Source organism: Setaria italica, chromosome IX (assembly GCF_000263155.2).
Source record: "Setaria italica strain Yugu1 chromosome IX, Setaria_italica_v2.0, whole genome shotgun sequence".
Lineage (NCBI taxonomy): Eukaryota > Viridiplantae > Streptophyta > Magnoliopsida > Poales > Poaceae > Setaria > Setaria italica.
Window position 1 is genome coordinate 19,094,414 of NC_028458.1, and position 21,800 is coordinate 19,116,213.

The 21,800-nt window shown below is 48.1% G+C and overlaps 3 protein-coding genes across 11 annotated transcripts; all 3 read right to left on the minus strand.

Moving 5' to 3' along the window:
- Positions 1–7,071: 7,071 nt before the first annotated feature.
- Positions 7,072–13,163, minus strand: LOC101764173 (cation/calcium exchanger 1). Its single transcript, XM_004982991.3, has 3 exons — positions 12,053–13,163; positions 11,820–11,929; positions 7,072–10,499 (listed from the first exon to the last, which is right to left on the minus strand). The coding sequence occupies exon 3, from the start codon at positions 9,273–9,275 to the stop codon at positions 7,530–7,532; it is 1,746 nt and encodes a 581-aa protein (XP_004983048.1). The 5' UTR covers positions 9,276–10,499; positions 11,820–11,929; positions 12,053–13,163; the 3' UTR covers positions 7,072–7,529.
- A 40-nt stretch (positions 13,164–13,203) lies between these two features.
- LOC101764859 (pentatricopeptide repeat-containing protein At1g10270) lies at positions 13,204–18,122 on the minus strand. 9 transcript variants are annotated; one of them, XM_022829840.1, is made up of 5 exons: positions 14,946–18,122; positions 14,468–14,596; positions 14,149–14,186; positions 13,735–13,869; positions 13,204–13,639 (listed from the first exon to the last, which is right to left on the minus strand). In XM_022829840.1, exon 1 carries the CDS (start codon positions 18,019–18,021, stop codon positions 15,256–15,258), a length of 2,766 nt encoding a protein of 921 aa, XP_022685575.1. In that variant the 5' UTR covers positions 18,022–18,122; the 3' UTR covers positions 13,204–13,639; positions 13,735–13,869; positions 14,149–14,186; positions 14,468–14,596; positions 14,946–15,255. The 9 variants fall into 9 exon arrangements, with proteins under 9 accessions (XP_022685575.1, XP_022685574.1, XP_022685577.1 ...); XM_022829839.1 differs by having other exon boundaries at positions 14,468–14,798; XM_022829842.1 differs by lacking the exon at positions 14,468–14,596 and having other exon boundaries at positions 13,735–13,820.
- Positions 18,123–18,623: 501 nt separating this feature from the next.
- Positions 18,624–21,708, minus strand: LOC101764195. Its single transcript, XM_014805872.2, has 5 exons — positions 21,545–21,708; positions 20,863–21,177; positions 20,437–20,502; positions 20,271–20,328; positions 18,624–20,072 (listed from the first exon to the last, which is right to left on the minus strand). Exons 1-5 carry the CDS (start codon positions 21,548–21,550, stop codon positions 18,844–18,846), a joined length of 1,674 nt encoding a protein of 557 aa, XP_014661358.2. The 5' UTR covers positions 21,551–21,708; the 3' UTR covers positions 18,624–18,843.
- Between the last annotated feature and the right edge of the window lie 92 nt (positions 21,709–21,800).

The window sequence follows — 21,800 nt, forward strand, 5'->3', positions numbered from 1 at the left end:
AGGCGGCAGCGGCGCACGCTTCCTGGTCGCCACCTGCTTCCAGAAGAGGACGTAGCATATGACCACGGATACTGCCAAGGTGGAGAGCAGCAGTGGGGTTGGGATATCCATAGTTCGCCCGATCTCCATGGATTTGCCGTCTGATGACATGCGTGGGAACGAAATACAAGGCATGTGCATGCGAACCTATGTAGCGGAGATAAAAAAGTTGGTGAGTCGGATGCCAAGTCATTGCCTTACCTACTACCTTACCTACTACCATAAAGTAGTAGCTATATAGTGGTTGGTCGAGGATGCATGGTCGTCGTGTCGCTGGAGCCAAGTAGGCGTCGTGGCAGGGTCGTCGTCGAGGTCGCGATGATCTCCAAGTCCCGGCAGAGCCGCCGGGAAACCGTTCTCCAAAGCTCTTGGCTAGCTCGCTTGTCTTCTGGTTGGCTCCTGGTAGGGCACATGCACGTACGTGCCGGGCTTCACGTCTCCTTTGCTTGCATGTTGGGGGCGTCGGTCTTTTGGTGAGGACGCGCACACCATCGTGGCGCCGCCTCGTCGTCATCTTCAGATCACGGCATCTCCTTGGCTCCCAGCAACTTGCGGCGGCGTCGCTGACGGCCTTGGGCGCGTGCCTTCCACCGCAGGTAACAAGCTTCACGCTCCTTCAACGCTAGTACGGCGCAACCGACGACACGACGAGGAGCAGACGAGCGAGCCGGACGGCTTACCGGCCGGAACGGATAGGCCGACTTTTTTATTTTTTAAGCTCTTTTTTGAAAGATTCTCACAAATACGCTCTTGCCGGAATCAATTCCAAAAATGGACCCTTAGCTTGGCGCCATCCACGCTGGTGGCAAGCTACAACCGCCAGCCATCCTGACGCCAAGGCGCGGGTGCCGATGTGGCGGGGGCTTGGCACCATCCATCATGGCGCCAAGCCTTGGCGCCATGGATCTTGGCGCCAAGCTTGGCGCCGAGCTATCTACCCCGTACCCCTTCGCGTTTCGAACTAAACAAGTATAATTATTCCGAGAAGTGTGCAACAAACTAAGTTGTGGTTCAACTTGTTAGGAGGTGGGCTTCTTATCCTGGAGACCTGAGTTCAAACCTGTGGCGGAACCGCCCAACTTAAGCTGGTTTAAGTGCGCCCAATCGCTGTCGTAACAGCAATTATACGAAACGCACCTAAAACAGCATAAGTCCGGTAGTCCGTCGAGTGTCCCTAGGACTCCTCGAAGGATCCACGACGTGTCTCATAGCCATACATCAAGATAATATCCGCGATGGGATAATATCAACAAACATTACATTTTTACATTCATAAGTAGGAGGTACGAGTTATTACAAGACATAAATTGAGGCAAACTTAGTGATGCAGTGTTAGACAAGCTCTAAGATTAAACATAAATAGTTCAGGAGAAGATGCGTCGATAAACTGTTTTCTAGGGTATTGTGAGACTCGGGTCAATACCCTAGGGCTTCGGGGTCTCCTCCTCGGTAGCCTCCTGTGGAGCTTCTGAAAGATAGCCACAAGGGGAAAAACCCTGAGTACGGGGTACTCAGCAAGTCTTACCCGACTAACCAATATAATAGTTTTTCTTTGGAATGCATGTCGGCCTTTGGGTGTGCTTGGTTGACAAAATTTTGCCGAAAAAGCTTACTACGAGTGAGGCCTTAGTTTTATCTTTTATTTTAGTTAAGTCATTACCTAACCATTCTAGATGATAACAGAAGTAAAAAGCAATCATAGCTGTTAAATCACACATTACTTGACAACAGGAGATTTTATATCGCATGAGTTTATACTACGATGCTTAACAGCGATCAAGTGCATTCATAACCGAGAATTGCGGCGATCCGGATCTAATTACATCCTGCAGGAGAGTACCCTGATCACCAGCATTATACGACTGTCCAGGTCGTACTAACAACCTCTCGATTAGCAAAGTCAATGATTAGGAATACGACTACCCGGACCCAGGGATGCACCCCCACATGGGACCCCACGTCTGGCCTGATCTCCATGTGAGTTTCAGGCTACACCCCTGCCAATCTCCAGCACGTCAAGCGCGGGTACGAAGCATTCCTGATCATAGAATTTACTAATCTACTGGGCTTTACTGGTCCCATACCCAGTAAGTGATCAGAGGCTTATCACTTGATCAACAGTTAAGACACGAATCGGGCCTTAACCAGATTAATCTAGCAGACAGAACTACATCTCTAGCTTCTGTCTGTTTCCATATTCCAGACTATCTTTTATAAGCAACATGTATGACTTAAGAGTTTTCCTTAAGGTTGGTAAACCAAGCATGTAAGCAAGTAAGCAATTCTAGACTTGGGTAGTTTCTAAGATTTGAACAAGTGGCAAAGATGTCCTTAAATCAAGGCATGATCATACACGAGAATAGGTTTCAATCAACTCCTAGACTTAGTGCATACACTAAGCAAATAACCTATAACTAGTCACATGAAATAACGACTTCAAAATAGATAGGTATAAATGCACCGGGGCTTGCCTTGCTCGCTAAAAAGATTAGTAGAAGTTGACGGATTTGCTTCACAGGGAACAAACTCAAACACCTCGTCGGACTCTAAGGGTCTTTCTGAAAATTCCCAGCAATCTTCTTCCGGTGCTTCTGGATTTATGGCACATATACATGCAGGGGTTAGAATGCAAATTTTTTTGAATAACAGACTATACAACTTTCCTTCATGATAAAGTTGCAAGCCAACAAGGACTATACGACTTATCATGATAAAGTTGCAAGCCAACACACAAAAATCTAAAAAGATTAACCTATACTTTTATTTTTCTTACTTAACCCTCCTTATAGCTTTTTCTTTTAATTTAGAAAAAGTGGTAATTATTTTCTAACTTGAAAATCTAATTTCCTATGGGTTAAGAATTATTTGTGATTGATAAAGTATTATTCATATTTTATACATTTTATAAATATTAAGTATTTATTTAATTACCTTAAAAGGAAGGCATTAAATAAATACCCAAATTTTTATTATTTTCCTAGGGTGTAAAAATTTTAATGCATAAAGGAAAATAAAACAAGCCTAACAAAATTGGTTTCACTAATTTTGGACACTCCTACAAATTTCTGTGATTAAAATGGTGTAAAACGAATTTAAACGAATTATTTTGCTAAAGGAAGTCTAATCTTTCCCGAAAATCACCCAGAAAACTTTTCTTACTCACCCACGCTCTACCCTCTCTCACGAACACTGGGCCCTACGGCGCGGACCCCACCTTCCCTATTCACCTATACCCGCCGGCCTTTTCTTTCCCCCGACGGGCTTCGCGGGCCGATTTCCTTTCTCTTTCTTTTCTGCAGCCCGACACCGGCCCACGGCCTCTTTTCTTTTTCTTCTCTTTTTCCACGACACCGGCCTGCTTCACTGGGCTTGCACGATACGTCGGCCCTTTTCTTTTATCAGCCGAACCGCGCGCGCGTGTTACTGGGCCTCAGGGTCGCGGCCCAGCAACCGACCGCGCTCGGCCTGTCTGCTCCGGCCGCGCCTCCTTTCCTTCCACTGACGCGTGGGCCCTGGCTCCAGCGTCTTCCCCTACCTCCCACCAAAATGCGTCCGAGACAGGGGGCGGCGCGGCTCGCCGGCCGGCGCCCTCCCGGCGGCGGGACTAGGTCGCGACACCAACCCCAGACCTACACGACCCCGTGCGCGGCAACAGCTCCCCAGGAGATGGCCGAAGCCATTCTCTCCATGGCGACAGGCGGCGACTCCCTCGGCCGGCCGTGGCTTCTTGCGACATCGTCACCACGGACTCACACATCTACCCCTACACCATCCTAGGACCCTAAAGACTCGATTACAACTACTCAGGAAGAAAGAGAGGTAGCACAAGGTGGTTCTCACCGTGAGCGGGCGGCGCGACGGCGGCGGACAGAAGCGGCGGCGAGCACGGCTACTCCGGCATGGATGTGGGACAACGACTGGTCTAGGGTGTAGCTGGGGTGTCTGTGGGGAAGTGGGCGAGAGGAATCGACGGGAGACGAGATGTGGCGGCGGAATTTTGCTTGGCGGTGATGCTTGACAGAGGAGAGCGGGCGGCGGTAAAAAGGGGAGGCAGTGAAACGGTGGCGCGGGAGCAGTAACTATTCAAGCAATTAACCCCGCGCATGGACGACACCGTGGCCTACCCGTAGGCTTGCATGGTGAGGAGGTGGCCTAGCTAGTTGCTCTGGCGGTCGACCGACGACGGCGGCGGCGACACGTCTGGAGCTCTGTCACCGCCCGTGACCTTCAGAACCGCGTCGTGGTTGATCTTTGATCCAACGGCACACCGATGCTTAAAGAAAGTTACAGATAAACTCAATTTCTCCATCTTTTGTTTTGGCTCCATCCCGAGATAATCATCAAACCAGTGGAATTTTGGAGATGTTGCTCGAGTTGGTTCTGAATTCGACTGAATCAGAGATTCAGTTCGTCAGTTATCGACAGTAGTGTCGATCTCACTTGTTAATCCAATTCAGTGGCCTAAACCTTGTTTTTCCAATCCAACTTCTACCTAAACATGTTCTACTATGTCCCAATGTTCCATTTTGCTCATGAACAAGTATCTCTTTTGATCTAAATTACTCTGAATTCGAGCTCCAAGTCGATGCCTTGCTGCTGTTCAGTCTTAGTCAAAATTCAGAGTTTCAGTTAACCGGTGATTTTATGCTGACTTTGGGCTGGAATTCGACTTCCTTCCTGTTCCTGATCCTGGCCAACAACACCCAAATCTTGTAGTCCAAAGTTCACACTTCAATATGGTATAGTTTTCATGATGCACTTAGTTGCAAAATTCTCCAGAAATGAATTTTGAAAACAGACTCTGCTGCTGTTTTTCTGGACTGCTGTTTTCGGACGGTGAACAGTAAACAGCATTCTTCTTTTTCTTTTTCTTTCTCTAATTCTTTTGTGATATTTGGCACCAATCTAGCTCCAAATTTTTGATCCCATAATTCCAAATAATCTCACACTTGTATTCCACATGTTTGATAAATTTTTCTGAATTTCAAATTGAAACTCAAATTTCGGTCAAATTTGGCCGAATTTGATCTTTTGCCAATTTCTTTTCTTTTTCTTTTGGATTTCTTTCCAATTTCTCATAGTTATTTTTAATACCTCAAATGGCACTTATTACAAAACCCCCATGTTGAACTTTTTTTCTACTTCAAAGCCCACCTCCTAACCAGTTGAACCACAGCTTAGTTTGTTACACACTTCTCGAAATAATTATACTTGTTTAGTTCGAAACGCGAAGGGGTACGTGGTAGATAGCTCGGCGCCAAGATCCACGGCGCCAAGGCTTGGCGCTATTATGGATGGCGCCAAGCCCCCGCCACATCGGCAACCGCGTCAGCAGCTGCGCATGGACCTTGGCGTTAGGGTGGCTGGTACCGAGACGTGTAAGCTTGGCGCTAGCGTGGATGACGCCAAGCTAAGGGTCCATTTTTTAAATTGGTTCCGCCAGGGACGTATTTGTGAGAATCTTTCGCAAAAAGGGCTAAAAAACAAAAAAATCGGACGGATAGGCCGCATGCGCGCATCTAATCTGTGAAAAGAGAAAGAGAGGGCACAGGATCAACAACCTGCACCGCCGCCGAAGACGAAGAAAGGGGCCATGGCTTCCTTGTCGCTTGCTCGTCTCCTTCGCTGGCTTCGACTCGACTCCGGGACGGTCGATTTGCCTTAGTCATGGAGACATTAATATTCAGAAAGGTTGACGCGAGGATGGTGCAGAGCTTTTAATTAGGGTGTCCTTGATTGAGGTAAGATAGCAGCTGTTAGCTTGTTATCATCCTGCGGTTTATTCAATGGAATTTCAGATATTCAAGGAAGAAGCCTTAGACTTGCTCGATTCAAATCATGCTGCTGTAAGAGTTGATTCAGTCTCTGTAGCCAAATCATCAGCACCTGCCTGCAGAGTGCCGATTCAAATTCGAGAGACTGCAACCGGAGGCACAGAGGCTGAGGTCAAGTCAAAAGAAGAAATGGCATCATATTTGATACGTGTGGTTCCTCTCGTCACGTGCAACAGCAAGCACAAATATGTATAGGCAGTCAATATAATGTACGCTGGGCATACATGAAGTCTCCTTCTGTGATGACATAAGGTGCAGAGGACATTTCTATTTTGTTTGTTTGCTACCTTACCTTCTGATAATTTTTATTTGAATGGTGCTGCTTGTAATACCCCGTATATTAAGGGATTAATTAATTGATATTAATGACAATATTAGCTTAATAGAACTAGTTAAGTTTATTTGGGTTAATTACCTTGTTTTTCTAGTAAAAGGAAATAAAATATAGTGTGCAGCGTGTATGCATATGTAAATGAGTGCACGTGTTAAGGAAAGTTAGTACTTCCTCTGTTCCAAATTATGTATTTAGACATATACTAGGTGCATAATAAAAACTATGAACTTAGAAAAGTTAAAACAATCTACAATTTGGAATGGAGAGAGTAGATAATATTATTATCTAAAGGGTCAGGCTGTCATCCAATGAGTTAATAACCTAATTAATATACCAATATTTCTACTGCCGCATGCATATGTGAGAACCGGCTAGTAAATGGCTTCGGTAAAAGTATTAGGGGGACGAGCCATCATATAGTTTTGATTGTTAGTTAAATGTTTCCTCCGTCCCAAATCGTAGATTATTTTGATATATATATATATATATATATATATATATATATATATATATATTATGTCTAGATACATAGTAAAAGTTATAAATCTAAAAATATTAAAATGATGGACGGACGGAGTAGAAACGTCCTTATGCATGCATACGAGAATGTTTTAAGTGAACTTGCATTGCGACTTAAGTTTGCTTGATTGGTTAAAGTAATGCCGACCCCAGTTATCATGATGTTGCACGCGTTAACTAACTACTGTCTCATGAGCTCAACGTAGGGTGATTTGATTGAGTAGCAGTTCTGCTCGCTGACTCATGGGACCCATCACATTCAAGAAAATTAACCAATGGAGAAGATAAATACTTTACATACTATTAGCAGTATCAAGTATCAATGCCTTTGATGGCCATCGCAGCATCACAGCAAGACTAAGTTTACATTACAAAATTGAGAAGCTCTCCTGCTTCTCTTAGAAAGAGACAACAAAAGTACAAAACTACAAAAAAAAAAAGCATACTCATTGGAGCAATGATCATCTTCTTTGCCTCTCCTTTTGCCTTTTGTGATGGTTGCTATGATGCTATTGCTGCAGATTGCACACCCCACCTATAAATCCTCCCAGTGAAACCCAAAACAGGTTGCATCACAAAAGTATGGAAAAAAAACCCTGAAATGTGTACTAATTATTCTAATATTATTGAGACTATTGGTACTTACCTTAATCTATTACCAACAGTGGACAATCTGCTCAATAAAGACAGAAAAATGTATATTGGGCCGGTAATCTATTTGGATTAAAGATACGTATCCAGGGCTGGCCACCATTTTTTCAAAGCAGCCACCTCTGATTCATGCAACGAATGAATCCAATATGCTACCGTTCATTCTTGAGCTGTGAAATGTTAATACATATGAAGCATAAGTATATCGCCAGGAGCCCAAAGCCCAGCGTCCTGTCCACCCTCATCCCTCTCCTGGGCAGCATCACCAAGGCCCACACAAGCCCAACGACCACAAAGCCCAGCGTCCGGTAAAGCCCGGACTCCCTCGGAATCTTCACTGTCTGCGGGTACCCGGCCCAGCACGAAAGCAGCAAGGACAGGCCGAGGCCCACGAGGACGTTGAACACCGGCCCGCCGTAGCAGCCGGACACGGCCACCTGCGCGCCGCAGGGGCCGCCGCGGGAGGCCACCGCAACGTTCGCGATGAGGTCGCCGAGCGAGTTTCCCCAGGCGAGCACGGTCACCCCCAGCGCCGCCGCGTCCACGTATAGTACGACGCTGGCCGAGACCAGCAGCGACAGGACCTCGTTGGCGATCACGTACGCCCACGCCACGCTCATGGCGAACCCGCCGGCGAGCCACGCGGCGAGGAACCGGGTCGGCGGGGCGGAGGGTTCCGTGGTGAGGAAGGCGAGGAGGCCCAGCACGATGCCAACGAGGCCGCCGAGGAGGACGGCGGGGAACGGGCTCCCAGTGGCGCGGTGGCTGCAGAGGAAGGCCAGGAAGATGGGGGCGAGCGTGGCCGTGGTCACCGCGGTCGTCTTGCTCCACCGCTCCTTGCTCGCGTCTGGGATCGTCAGCCGCCGTGGGAGAGTCAGGGGAAGAGCTAGCACGCGCATGACGGTCCAGAACGTGCTCTTGTTGTTGCCGCCGCCGCTGATATTGTCGCCGGCGTAGTACTGGAGGAGAGGCGCGGCGGTGTCGGCGAGGAGTAGATCTCGAGCCTCCTGGTCGGTGTAGAACTTGGTCTCTATGACGCTGTGGAGCTCCGAGGAAGCGGCGGCGGGGCCGTGGTCCTCCTCTTCATCCTGGCGTCTGGTCCAGTGTTCCGGCGTAAACGCGACGGCGAGAACGTAGACGAGGTAGAGCGAGGCGAACGCTACGGCGCCCCAGATGCCGACCTCGCCCGCGGTGATGACGACGGCGACGGCGGCGAGGGCCAGGAGGAGGAAGGCCGCGTCCCGGAAGAAGCTGGCGCGGTCGACGGCGACACCCTGGCCGCCGGCGCGGAGGGCGACGACGCCGAGCACGGCGGCGGACACGAACATCGCGCCGCCGAGCACGCCGCTGAGCCCGACGGCGGCGGCCCCTCCGCCTCCGCCCTTGCCTCGGCCGTCGAAGGACGCGAGCGCGGAGAGCGCGTCGGGCGCGCCGTTCCCGAGCGAGAGCAGCGTGGCCCCGGCGATGGCCGGCGGCAGGCGGAGCAGGCGCGAGAGGCCCTCGAGGCTGGAGCAGAAGTAGGCCGCCGCCGTGTCCGCGAGCAGGTAGAAGAGCACGGCGAGCCACGCCGCCATCGCGGCGCAGCCCAGGGCGGGCCGGCGCTCGCCGCCGATAACGCAGTAGTAGAGGTAGAGGTAGTCGACGTACCCGCCGCGCGGGCGCGGGTAGCTGCGGCCTGGGTCAGACGCGGCCGCGGGGTAGTGGCACCTGCCCTCCGGGCCCCCGAGCCGCCGCACGCCTGTGCTGCCGCGGCCGCGCGCCTCGTTGGCCAGCTCGGAGGAGACATCGGCGGCGCCGACCGTGGCGCGCAGCGAGAGGCTGGAGGCGGGGAACAGGAGCGCGACGAGGGCGACGCCGAGGCAGACGGAAGCCGCCGCAGTAGAGGAAGGCCTCGCCATGCATGGCTCTAGCCTCCCGCGCCGGCCAGTGGGGGAAACTGGGGAGGATTATCCGAGCCCAAGCACCCCGTGGCGGTGCAAGAATCCGGGCGCGGACGCCACCGACGGCATGGACACGACACTACTGCCGGTGACCAAAAATCAGGTGCCCCATTTGGTAAGCTCGCCGTGATTGTGCCGTGTGATCTGCAGACGCGAGGCTTCGTTCCCTACCCGACCTTGGATCGTTTAGCGTGTGTCGGCATGTGTGGCCTTTGTCCAAGCAGACGAGTCGAACCTGTCGGCCAGTGGGTGAGTGAGTCGGAGAGGATGGCTACCGCCGCCCACGCGTGCGTCACGACCGACCGGTGGCGGAGAGGGTGGCAGCCGGGCAACGGCGGAACATGCGTGAATGTGATGTTGCGATGGTGCTTCTCAGGATCAGGTAGGAGTGTAGGACGCATGAATGACTTGGTTGAAGCACAGCCAGCGGCGTCACTCTCACAGATCTACGTTGTTTATTTTCATTTCGCTTTGTCTAGCTTTGAGATCTGAATTCGTCCATGTGGTTTGTCCCGTCCATAATCATAATCAATGGAGCGAATCAGGCACATCAATGGCTACAGTGAAGTGGCCAGCCCCACCACGCTGATGAGCACAGAGCAATCAGCACTAGGGACCAGAAGCAGCTGCACGCCAAGGGCAAGGGCAAGTTCAGGCTTTTTCAGATCTGGGAATGGGCACAGCAGGGAGCCAGGGAGGCATACGGTCCAGCGTCAAGGGGCAGTAGCGCCAGTGACCACACAAAAGTCCTAAAACCTGCAGCGGTGAAGGCGGACAATAACCAGCTTAAAAACAGCCTCTGATGAATCCGAGTAGCATCTACTGATAGACGTCACATGTGCAAGGACTTATATCATCTGCATTCTGATTTCTGCATCAGCAGATCTGTGTTAGATGGATAACGACTCCTGCCTCCCTGGGAACGTGATCTGCGGAACAGCAAACGCTGGAAACCCAACCAACCTTAGCTGCGGCCTGCGGCAGCTCGAGATGATCATATGGATGGACAGCCATCCCATCATTGACAGCAGTCCTGGATCGTGAGTTCTTGCCCTTGTGTTCTGCTCCGCGGCCTTCCTCAGCCTCGTCTCGTCGCTTCAGCTCACCCACCGGCTCCTGGCTTTCGGCGGTGTCTCCTCGTCGCCCTCCTCACCATGTTCCGTGTTGGAGTTGCTTAGCAACCTGTAACACTCAAGGATGCCACCACAGACAAGAGACAGAGGCAAGGGTCAGTTCTAGTGGGGCAATGGGTGCAAAATACTAACAGCTGGTGAAAATGGCAAAAGGCATCAGTCTCAATATTTAGTGGAATTTGATGGACTGGTTCCTTGGAGTGCAAATGTGCAAGGGAGCAATTTGCAGGTAACGAAAAAGGTCAAACCTTGCCATATCCACAATCCACCAAAGTCTTAAGTATTCAAAACCAGCCCAGATCCCTTAAAATTACCTCTACAGATTATTGCAAATCCTAGGTGGGCAGTTCCAATTACTTTAATCGGCTATGTACACTAATCTAGTTTCATTGATTGCGCTCTTACAACCACAACTAGAGGGGCACTTGCATCAAATATGGAACGAATCAAGACAAAAGCTGCAAGTAAACTAAAAGGCTTCTTCTACAAAAGGATTCAACATATTATCATACTTCACAAAACTTAGCAAGCGCATAAAAAAGTTCTAGACTACTAACAGTGAACTTTCAATAGCTTTAAGTGATCAAAGTAAAAAATTCTTTAATGTAACAAATTGACAATGAAAACAGCTCAATGAGTAGTGGAAAATCTGCCATCAAACTCCATAGATCTCCAAAGAATTATGGGGGTTTCAATATTTTTTCAGGTATGCACAACCACCAAGGACAGGCATGCATAGCATCCTTCAGAATGGTTGAAGAAGATGAAACGCTAAAACTACAATAAAAAATCAGAACCTAAAATTGATTGCAATTTTTTCGAGATAAACACTTTGTTGGGGTCGTGTGTGGGTTGGGGTATGCAAGTGCATGCATGCAGGCTCACCACCTTTTAGGGCACAACTGCTTGGGGTTCAAAACAAGGCCCTCCTTTATTGATCATGTTTAGACTACATCTGAGTATGTGACATAAAAGTATTTGTGGGAGCAGGTGGGTTCACTAAGATAATTCTCAAGGTGTGTGCTAATATGTAATTATGTACAAAGCATATATATTGGGAATTAACCTTTGCTTTTAATAATTCTGAACTTTGACACTGGAATATGGACAGAAAAAAAACAGTTCATAAACAAACCAAAGAAAGAAATATTGGATTTTCATGTTTCTATCTGTGCTGTTGTTGTCACTGTGTAGAATTGTAGATGGATAATTTCCTCAGCATTTCTAGTTGTTAGCATCTTCTGTGGTTATACCACTCTGGATAATCTCCTTAATGAAATGCCTCAATTGAGATAAAACAGTTTGGCAGATAATATACATGGAGCTATGGAGGCAAAGCGAGAAAAACACAAAAGGCATTTTCACTCACCTATACACATGATTGACCTCGAATTAGCACCTGATAAGATGCAGTCAGCTTGTTGAAAGCATAAAAAGAACTTTGATATCATGAGGGGCATAAGAACTCCATCCCTGTTCCTGCAAACAAATTTTGCAAGGAGCACAAAATATTCTTTTCAATGTTTAGGACATATTACAATCCAACATGCAACATATTTACAAATAGGGAAGATACTTGGTGATAACAGAGCATATCATTACCTAAGATTAATATAAAATTGCAGTATGTAAACACCAGCATGCCATGTTGTGTATATTCATTTGTCAAATCAAATAGCTTCAGGGAAAATAGCACCCATATCTGGCATAAGAAGCAAAACCATTAAATTCGATATATGGAAGCGCAGCAGGGTCTCAAAACTGGCATAAATTCAGTAAATAGATGGAAGTAGGACAGTAATAGATCCATTCCTCAATCTCGACCTACAGATAACTAAATAAACTAATACAGCCACTGCAACTGCATAATAGCGATACCTACCTAGGTACTACTTTCTGTACTTTAAATTGGCATATATCAAAATATACAAAATAGCATATCATATGATACCAAAGGGCACTGGAGCATATTATCTTTTAAGTTTTAACTGAAATCATGCACAGCAGTAATAACAAAAGCAACAAGGGGTTCACACCACTCCACAATCATATAGAATCAGTCATGCGAGTAACACAACTCCTCATTTGAACCACATGTATGTACGACTAGTGGAGCCGCACATGCCACAGGCACGTGTTTAAACCTAGTAAACAAAATTTTATATTCATAAAAAAATATAGTAGACAATAATTTTATATCTATAACAAAGATGTACATCATTCAAGTCTAATGACTAACTATATAAATTGTAGTTGAATCTGTACTTGTAATCGCAATTATATAAACTTCGTTAAATTAATTAATCCTTTACACAATATTATCATTTTACAGATGTCTAACATGAGGATGGATCACTTTTGCTTAAAATATGAAATTGATACCATCAACACATAGACAGATCAGCCCTAATTTTATTTGCACTCACTAAATGAGTAAATGACCCGTGCATTGCTATAGGCAATAAAATCATATAAGCCTATTTTGTTCTCATGAAAACGTATAACTATTTGTAAAATAATCATAACTTTTGCAATACCAAATGAATATTTCTTGATCTTACTTTCTATACTTCCCACTCATTTCATCCGCCTGTTTAACTTTCTTTAACCAAAAGATGGTCATCAGACCAGAACAAAAGAGCACCAAGATATTACTATTGGCCATACAAATCAAAATCTATGAAGAGACTGTTAACTATTATAAAATTAACATTCATAGAATGGTATGATCGCCAACCAACTTACAAGGCATAGAAAGGGTTAAATCCTCTTGTAACAATAAAAATGTTGAATTGTTTTCAAGGAACAAAACATTAGAACACCAAATCAGAAATTGGCCTCTTAATGCTGTTCTGTGACAAGTACATAAATTGACCGTGTTGGTGCGAGCCTAGACTGTCTTCTCATTAAGGTGGATCCAACGTGAATCTAAAGCCAAATAGTTTGTACAGCACATTGTTACAAATGAGCTGGCTTCCCCACCTTGATCTTAATCTACCATTGATCACGTCATTTCAAAACCAGAATACTATTTGTACACGCAGACATTATTCCATGATCTCTTGATCATGTACACAATAGTAGGTCTCACCGCGTCCATACACTTTCACCACAGCTCTTAATACAATGTACAGATCCATGACAAACATATTGTGGCTTCTTGACAGAAAGATGTAGCTGATGTGCCATCTATGAAACAAAAAAACGGGTGCCAAAAGAGAACCAGTGATGAGCGATGCAAACCTTAGAAATGGAGGCGTATTCAGTAATGATAGATAACTTACCATGTGCAGAAGCATCTATATTTATGTATGATGGATCCCTTGAAATACTTTTCTGACTTCATTGAAAAAACCATGTTATTGGGAATCTGCTGGTATGGCGTGAAATCGGAGTCAGGTAAAGATAATAGTCATACCCTGATACGGTGATACCCAAGTTACTGAGGTTCACTGGGTGGGAAGGAAGCTTAACAAATGACATTCTATTATATTATATATTTAATTGCAATACGAATCAACAGTTATATTATATATTTAATGATCTGCAAGTTTTTAACCTTGTAAAATAACTATTTATGGACAATCAAGAAAATATTTCTCGTGCAAAAACAAATCAGTTTTAGCTAGGAAAAGCAAATGCTCCTAAAAAATGAGGACAGGCTGCAAACCTGAACATTGTGGGAGCTCAGAATTTACCTGCTTTCGAACCGTTTTTTGTTTGCCTCACTGGACACCTGCAGATTACACAGTAACCATTTCTGGGTCAGGTACTCGGAGAGGAAGAACATTAATGATCCAGTCAAACATGAACACTTTTCAAGGGAATATAACACAGGACGTTAGTGCCAAATTATGGAATATGTCCTTACAAAGAGTATTTCGATAACTGGACAGTTGCAGGAACCTTACTACGGAACAGGGGAAGGTCAAATTTCACCATTTATATTAAACTATTTACATGGAACACAAACAAGGATGCCTTGATTTCATATATGACCGGCAAGGAGATGATTACCTTACCAGATGCCACAAAGCATTGTGGCTGAATGTGGAGAGAGAGAGAGCCACAAACATTCATGAATCCACCTGGTGTAGTAGCAGATGACATGCTACCAGAAAGCTCAGTAGAGGCGCTATGATATCCCTATTCAAAGATTGCCATGGCAACAAGACAGACAGTTTTGGTTGGAATGAACAGAAAATATTTCAAAGTACATGATGTAATTACAAAATACATTAACAAAATGGAGGAGCTTCTGTGCTACTTAATAGTGTAGTATAAAACTATGTGCGATTCTGACTCTGCCCTGCCAGAAGAAGGATTGATTTATGGAAATAAAGTTGCCCTGCGTATAAGCTAGAACACATTTAGTATCAAGTATCAACTCTCAACAATATAGCAGTAAATAGCTTTTTCCAACTTTATCAAAAGAAAATTAAGAATAAAGTATACTATGAAATGGTATAAAAAAAACCACATGGATTATGAGTACCTTTCATATTGACTTGAGGTTCATCGAGAACAATCATATAGAACCAGTCATGCGTGTGTAACACAGTTCCTCATTTGAACCACATGTTTGTATGATAACCGATAACACAATTCCGCATGCATACATATGTGGGAAAAAAACACTGGATGATCTCTGATAAATGGAACAGCGGTTGCAACCAAAATAATAATGGAGAAGTGTATTCATTATGATCTAAATATCTAGATAGTGTCCAACTTGAAAAGTTTCAGTGCGGAACAGCACTAATTAATTCATTTTATGACTGAAAACTTTTCAAGTTGGAGCCGATTCAGAATGCTACTTGTTGCCGATCTTCAGAAGAGGTAGGATCTAATTGGTCTTTGGATGCAGTTTCATATTCACCACGGGCACCATTAAATCCTTGCGTACCATAGGATGCCCTGTATCCAGTGCTGTAATGATGGTCCGTTTGAGCTCCAAAACGTGGTGGGCCTTTAGAATTGTCATTCCTCGGCTGCCCATACGAACCACCAAACTTGGATTCACCTTCAGCTGTGCCTACAGCAGTCTGCCCATGACGAGCTACAAAATTTGATTGTTGCTGCACATGAGGAAACCCATTGTCATTTTGGACCTGTGGCATACCAAAACCTGCCTGGTGATGTGGTAAATGAGAAGCATGTTGCAGCCCTTGAGCACCGCCATACCCCAGTTTCCCTTGGGGTGATTCACCTTCAGCTGTGCCTACAGCAGTCTGCCCATGACGAGCTACAGAATTTGATTGTTGCTGCACATGAGGAAACCCATTGTTATTTTGGACCTGTGGCATACCAAAATCTGCTTGGTGATGTGGTAAATGAGAAGCATGTTGCAGCCCTTGAGCACTGCCATACCCCAGTCGCCCTTGGGGTGATCCATAACCACTCTGGCTCCAATGGGTACCATGTGAAGACTGGCTTTGGGAAGCCACATATGCAGGTGGTGAATGTGCTACTTGATTTCCAAATCCTACTTGTTCTTGGTGAGGTGCAAAACCGTATCCTGACTGAGGCAGCTGCGAACCATACCCCACTTGTGATGGATGGTTGCTATACCCTGGTACACCCTGAGAAGCACCAAACTGTGCCTGTGGTGGTTGAGGGGGACCAACTACAGCCTGTACAGGCTGGGGTGCGCCATATCCTGGGTGCTGCGCTTGAGGAGCACCAAAACCTGAATGCCATTGCCGAGATGAGTCAAAACCAGGCTGCTGATTTTTAGTGTCTTTAAATGCTGGCTGTTGCGGCTGAGAGTAACCAAATCCAAGCTGCACCGGTGAAGCTGAGCTAAAGCCAGGCTGTCTCCCTTGAGAAACACCAACTGCATTGTGAGGGCGATACTCTGTCCTCGGCTGATTCTCTGTCCTTGGCTGAGGTGTTGGCAAAGGCTTTTCTTCAAAAGCTTTCTCGATTTCTTCCTGGCGATTGGACTTCTTGAAAATGTCAATAACAGACTCACGGAACTCTTGAGGAGGCTCAACAGCACCCCTTGCCATGTCCATCACTAGGTCCCGTGCTCGATCCAAGTCCCCTGCCTTGCATAAGGCTTTGACAAGGATTTCAAAGGTTGTTGTGTTTGGCTTGATCTCCTTGTCAGGCATCCTCCCATACACCTTCAAGGCATCATCAATCCGGCCAGCTTCCGTAAGTCCTTTAAACATGAGGTTGAAGAAACCGATATTAAACTTTGGCCCATGCTCCCTCCCATCTGCCATTTTGTGGAAATACTGCATTGTATCTTCCACACGGGCTTCCTTGAAGCACGAGTCGACAAGGTAAGTGTAGGTGTATACATCTGGAAGGACCGATTTGGTCTCCATCTCTTCAAAGAGCTTCTCTGCCTCAGCAAGCATCCCGTTCTCACATAGCTTGCCAATGATGTTGTTGAAGCAACCAACATCCATCTGAACATTCTTCCTGGGCTGGCGGTGAAATACCTCAATTGCCTCCTCAAACTTGCCCTCCTTGAAGCACTGGTTGACCATGACATTGTAGGACTCAGCGTTGATGCCAATGAAGGTTGGTGGTGTGTGGTTGTCCATCATGGTCTCCCACAGTTCGTTGGCCTCCTTGTGCTTGCCGTGCTTGAAGAGCGTCTCGAGCAGGACGTTGCAGGTAGCCGGTGTCATCTTGAAGCCCCGCTGGAGCAGGGACTGGTAGTTGTCCATGGCCTCCTTGTCCTTACCCTGCTTCCAGTAGCCCTCCATGAAGGTGGTGTGGACGACGCCGTCATAGACAGCGCACCTCTCCGTGAGCTCGTTGAAGAGCTCGAAGGCCTTGTCCCAGTCGTCCAGGTCGATGTAGCCGGCGATGAGGTTGTTGTAGACGAGTGAGTCAGCGCCAGCCCCGCGGTTGAGCATCTCGCGGAGGAGGTCGAGGGCGTCACGGATTCGTCCGGCAGCGACGAGGCCCTTGGTGAGGTGCCGGAAGGTAACGGAGGAGGGGGAGAAGGGCGCCGACGAGAGCATGTCGCGGTACACCTGCATCGCGTCGTCGACGCGGACGGCCTCGCAGTGGGCGAGGATGAGGGTGTTGTAGGAGACGATGTTGGGGACGATGTTGGAGCGGCGGAAGAAGAACTCGAAGAGAGCGACGGCGTCGTCGTGGCGCCCGGCGCGGACCATGGCCGCGGCGACGGCGTTGCAGGTGAAAACGGTGGGCCGGACGCGGGAGGAGACGGCGGCGCGGGCGGCGACGGAGGCGCCGTCGAGATCCCCCGAGCGGATGAGGGACTGGACGCGGTTGTGGAGGCTGAGGCGCGGGCCGACGAGGGCGGAGGTGGTGTCGGGTTGGCGAGGCGCGTTGGGGTCCCGCGGGGGAGGCGGCCCGCGGCGGATGGCGTTCAGCGGCGGCTCGATGCGGAGGCGGCGCTTGCGGCGGCGGCGCTCGGCGGCGGCCTCCTCGGCGGAGGAGAAGGCGAAGTGACGGCGGCCCATGGGGGTGAGGAGCCCCGCTAGGGTAGGTGGTGATGATGAGCCGATCGCTGGGGTGGGGAAGGGCGAGGGGTGGAGGTTGGACAGGCGCCGGAGGAGCAGGAGACGGCGGTAGAGCGCCATGTCCCCCTTCGCGCAGCAAGCCTTTCCTTGGCGGTGGTGGTGGGCGGCGGCGGCGGAAAGAAGGAAGACGGCGTGGTGTGGGCGTGCGAGCGTGCGGCGCCGGCGGCGGCCAGCAAGTAACCCAGTAAAACCCTCGCTGGGAGCTGGCACGGGCCGCAAGTATTCTCGGGCTGGGAAATGGGTCGTGCGTAGTAGTGAGTGAAGAGAAAAAAAATGCGGCCCATATATGCCCATTTTCCAATTTCAAGGAATTCCTTCGTCTCACACACGCGCAACGGCCCCGCGGCCCGCTAATAGCTCAGACAAACCAAAAAAGTTCCGTTTGCGCTCGCATACTACAGTTAGGTCCACCTGGTACTATGTTCTGGCAAAACTCGCAAACTTCTACGATCGCATGATCCTCTGCTTTGTTGAGAAGTGTCCGACGTATTTCCACCATCCTCTGCTCCTCTCGTTCCTGACTCGAGAAATCAACATGCCTATACACCCCCTAAGTTGAAGATGCTGTATCAATTGGTCCAGCAAATTTCCAAAAACCGAAACCGACAGAGAATCAAGGCACCAACATGCATGTGATAAGCAATTCAATGTGACTGGAGGATTTCGTATTTTCATCACTAACAAAACGGATGATAACAAGAGATCATAGATGCAGGGGACCTGTGAGAAGAAGTCATATGTGCGGATGTGCCACAATCTCATTTTGCCTGTTACGCACAAAGTACCGGATGGTATGTATAGGCTACCTACATTGATTTGGTAGGTGATAAAATAGAGTTCGTCGGAGTTCTGGAGCTGCTACAGCTCACAGCAGTTCGCCAATTACATCCAGAACGAGTCAGCGTAGCACTTGTTGGGCTTTCTGGCCCGATGGCCCCTTCCTCGTTGAGTTACTTCAGAAGCTTCTTCATCCTCGTCTCCCTTGCCGGCGCCGTCATCAGCAGGTGCAGCAGCAGCTTCAGGTTCAGGAGACTTGCCTTGTTCGGTCATCGATCCCTGCGGCGGTGTGTCGGCCGGCGGGTGGTCTTGGACTTGGTGGTGCGACGGCAGCGGCGGCGAGGACAGGGACGGGGGTGGAACATTGGCGAGGTGCCTGTTGTTGGCCATCCAGTTCCTGAGGGCGCACTCGGGGACGCCGACCTGGGCGCACAAGGCGTCGACGGCGCCGGCGCCGGCCTTCTGGATGCTCCACCCGACGCGGTACGCGAACTCCCGCATCCGCTTCCTCTGCTCCGCCGTGGTCTTGGTCCTCTTGATGATGGACCGCGGCGGTGGCGATGGCGGGGGTGGAACCTTGGCAAGGCGACTGTTGTTGGCCATCCAGTTCCTGAGGGCGCGCTCGGGGACGCCGACCTGGGCGCAGAAGGCGTCGACGGCGTCGGCGCCGGCCTTCTGGATGCTCCACCCGACGCGGTACGCGAACTCCCGCATCCGCTTCCTCTGCTCCGCCGTGGTCTTGGTCCTCTTGATGATGGACCGCGGCGGTGGCGATGACGGGGGTGGAACCTTGGCAAGGCGCCTGTTGTTGGCCATCCAGTTCCTGAGGGCGCGCTCGGGGACGCCGACCTGGGCGCAGAAGGCGTCGACGGCGTCGGCGCCGGCCTTCTGGATGCTCCACCCGACGCGGTGCGCGAACTCCCACATTCGCCATCTCTGCTCCGCCGTGGTCTTCCTCTTGGTGATGATGAGCCGCGTCTTACTCGGCGCCGGGGGCGCGGAGGCCGACCCCACGACCACCGGCTGCGCGTGGGGCTGGTGCGCGGTGGAGAGGCCCCGCGAGGACTCGCCCAGCGCGGCGGGGGCGGAGGACGGGGACGCGGGAGCGAGCGACGGGCGCGTCTGCATCAGTGACGGTGGCGCAGTGGAGAGGGGTAGCGCCGTGGCAGCGACTCCCTGGATCTTGACATGGTTTCCAGCTCCGGCGCCTGCCTGCCTCGTCGTCACAGGTGGCGTCTCGTCGCTGGAATTCGCCGGATTTGGCAGCACCTCCTCGTCGGCCTTGCCATCATCGTGCGTATTGCCCGGCTGACCGTTAGCACTGAAATAAACCGCTGCAGAGCACCGAGGCAAAAGGGGGTCACTTCAGGGCTTCAGGTAGTTGCAATAGGCAAGAGTACAATGGGCAAAAGGGGGTCAGTGATGAAGACGGCGAATGACTAAATAATGTCCATTTTTAGAGGAATTTGATAGAGGAGGTTCTGTTGAACACAAAGTTTGCGATGGTAAAAGGATTCAACAAAGTGACTTACCATCATATGATGCTTCAGAAAGCTTAACAAGTGCATCCAAAAGGTCCTTTTCTTGGACCTGATTCAGGAATAGTACAAAATGTCATCGAAGCAAAAAAGAATATTTGGGACGAGCATATGGATGCAAATCGAGCATTGCCATGCTGAGTTTTAAGGGGAATCTCACTTTGAGTATCGACTTTGCTTTCTCTAAATTAGCTGGATCTGGGTTCTCCCTAAGTAGTCTTTCAACCTACAAATAAGAAGATGGCTAAACATCATCAAACAAAGGCAGAAGAAATCCTTGTTACTTCATCTTTTGTGGAATGGAATTATCATGGGCCAAATGACCGAAGGAATACACAAATGGGATGGAAGAAAGAATAGAACACACTGTAACTAGTAGGAAATACGATACAGAATGATATAATTATGGAAAAGGCTATGTATGAAATCTTAATTTCTAAGACATGTCACAGTATAGAACAAAGTTTCCAAAAAGAAAAGAACAGCACAATGTCAAAAAAAAAAGAGAGGTTGGTAAGCAGTTGAACTTTTGAAGGAGTTCTCCTGCAGCCAAGTTGTCTTTGGACCGCAAGGATGAGTCATGTACCTCGTCTAGAAGGTTAGCAGTTGGGCAAAGGTTAATTATTTCAGAACCATGTTCCAAATCTGAGTCCTTATTCCTGCGCCTCTGATGCTTAATCCCATAGGTTTGGTCCATAACACCCAGACTTGTAGATGCCCTCATCCCAGGCACTTCAGCTTTCCTTTTCCCAGATTCTTGCCTATCATGATCAACACAGGAAGGAATTTGACCAGCATTTGATTCACTATGATTTTCTTGAAAAATAGGAGATGAAGTACATCCAGACTTCACTTCACAGGATGTCGTCTCACTATCAAGTGTATCATTGGTGCGACCTTTCTGTCAACAAGTACAATCCACAAAAAGGTCCAGATTAGTAATAGGTGGACTATGAACACTACTACCAATTTGTTAAAAAAGTTATGATTTAACCATTTTGACAAAAAAGGTGTATAAATAACTATGACCAAAAATGTTATTAAACTATGAAGGCATAAAAAAATTTCATCATTTACAGTTGCACGCAACCAATAAAGGCACAGTAACGAAGAATGATAGATGACTTCCATAATGGTAGCATGCATGTCCTTTCCAACATCGTTATGGTTAAGCAGGGATAAGATAGCTACAGAAGAAACATTGGAAATGCAAATCAAGAATTCCAAATTGAATGCAAATATTTTGATAAAAGAGAAACATTGCATACCTCCATCACCGCAGAAACTGCCACTGGTAACTGATCAGAAGAGGCACATTTTAAGTATGCTAGTGCATGCCCGTTTACAGATTTAAACCTTTTAGCAGACACCACTTCATGGGGTTCAAAATAAGCTCCTTCTTTGGCCCCATTAGAGCTATCTGATATCCCAATGCCCCTGTTCCGGTAGCCATCACAATAAATGAGCATCAACTCGTTTAATTCTGTATAAGATTTTATTTGTGTGAAAACAAATAAACATAAC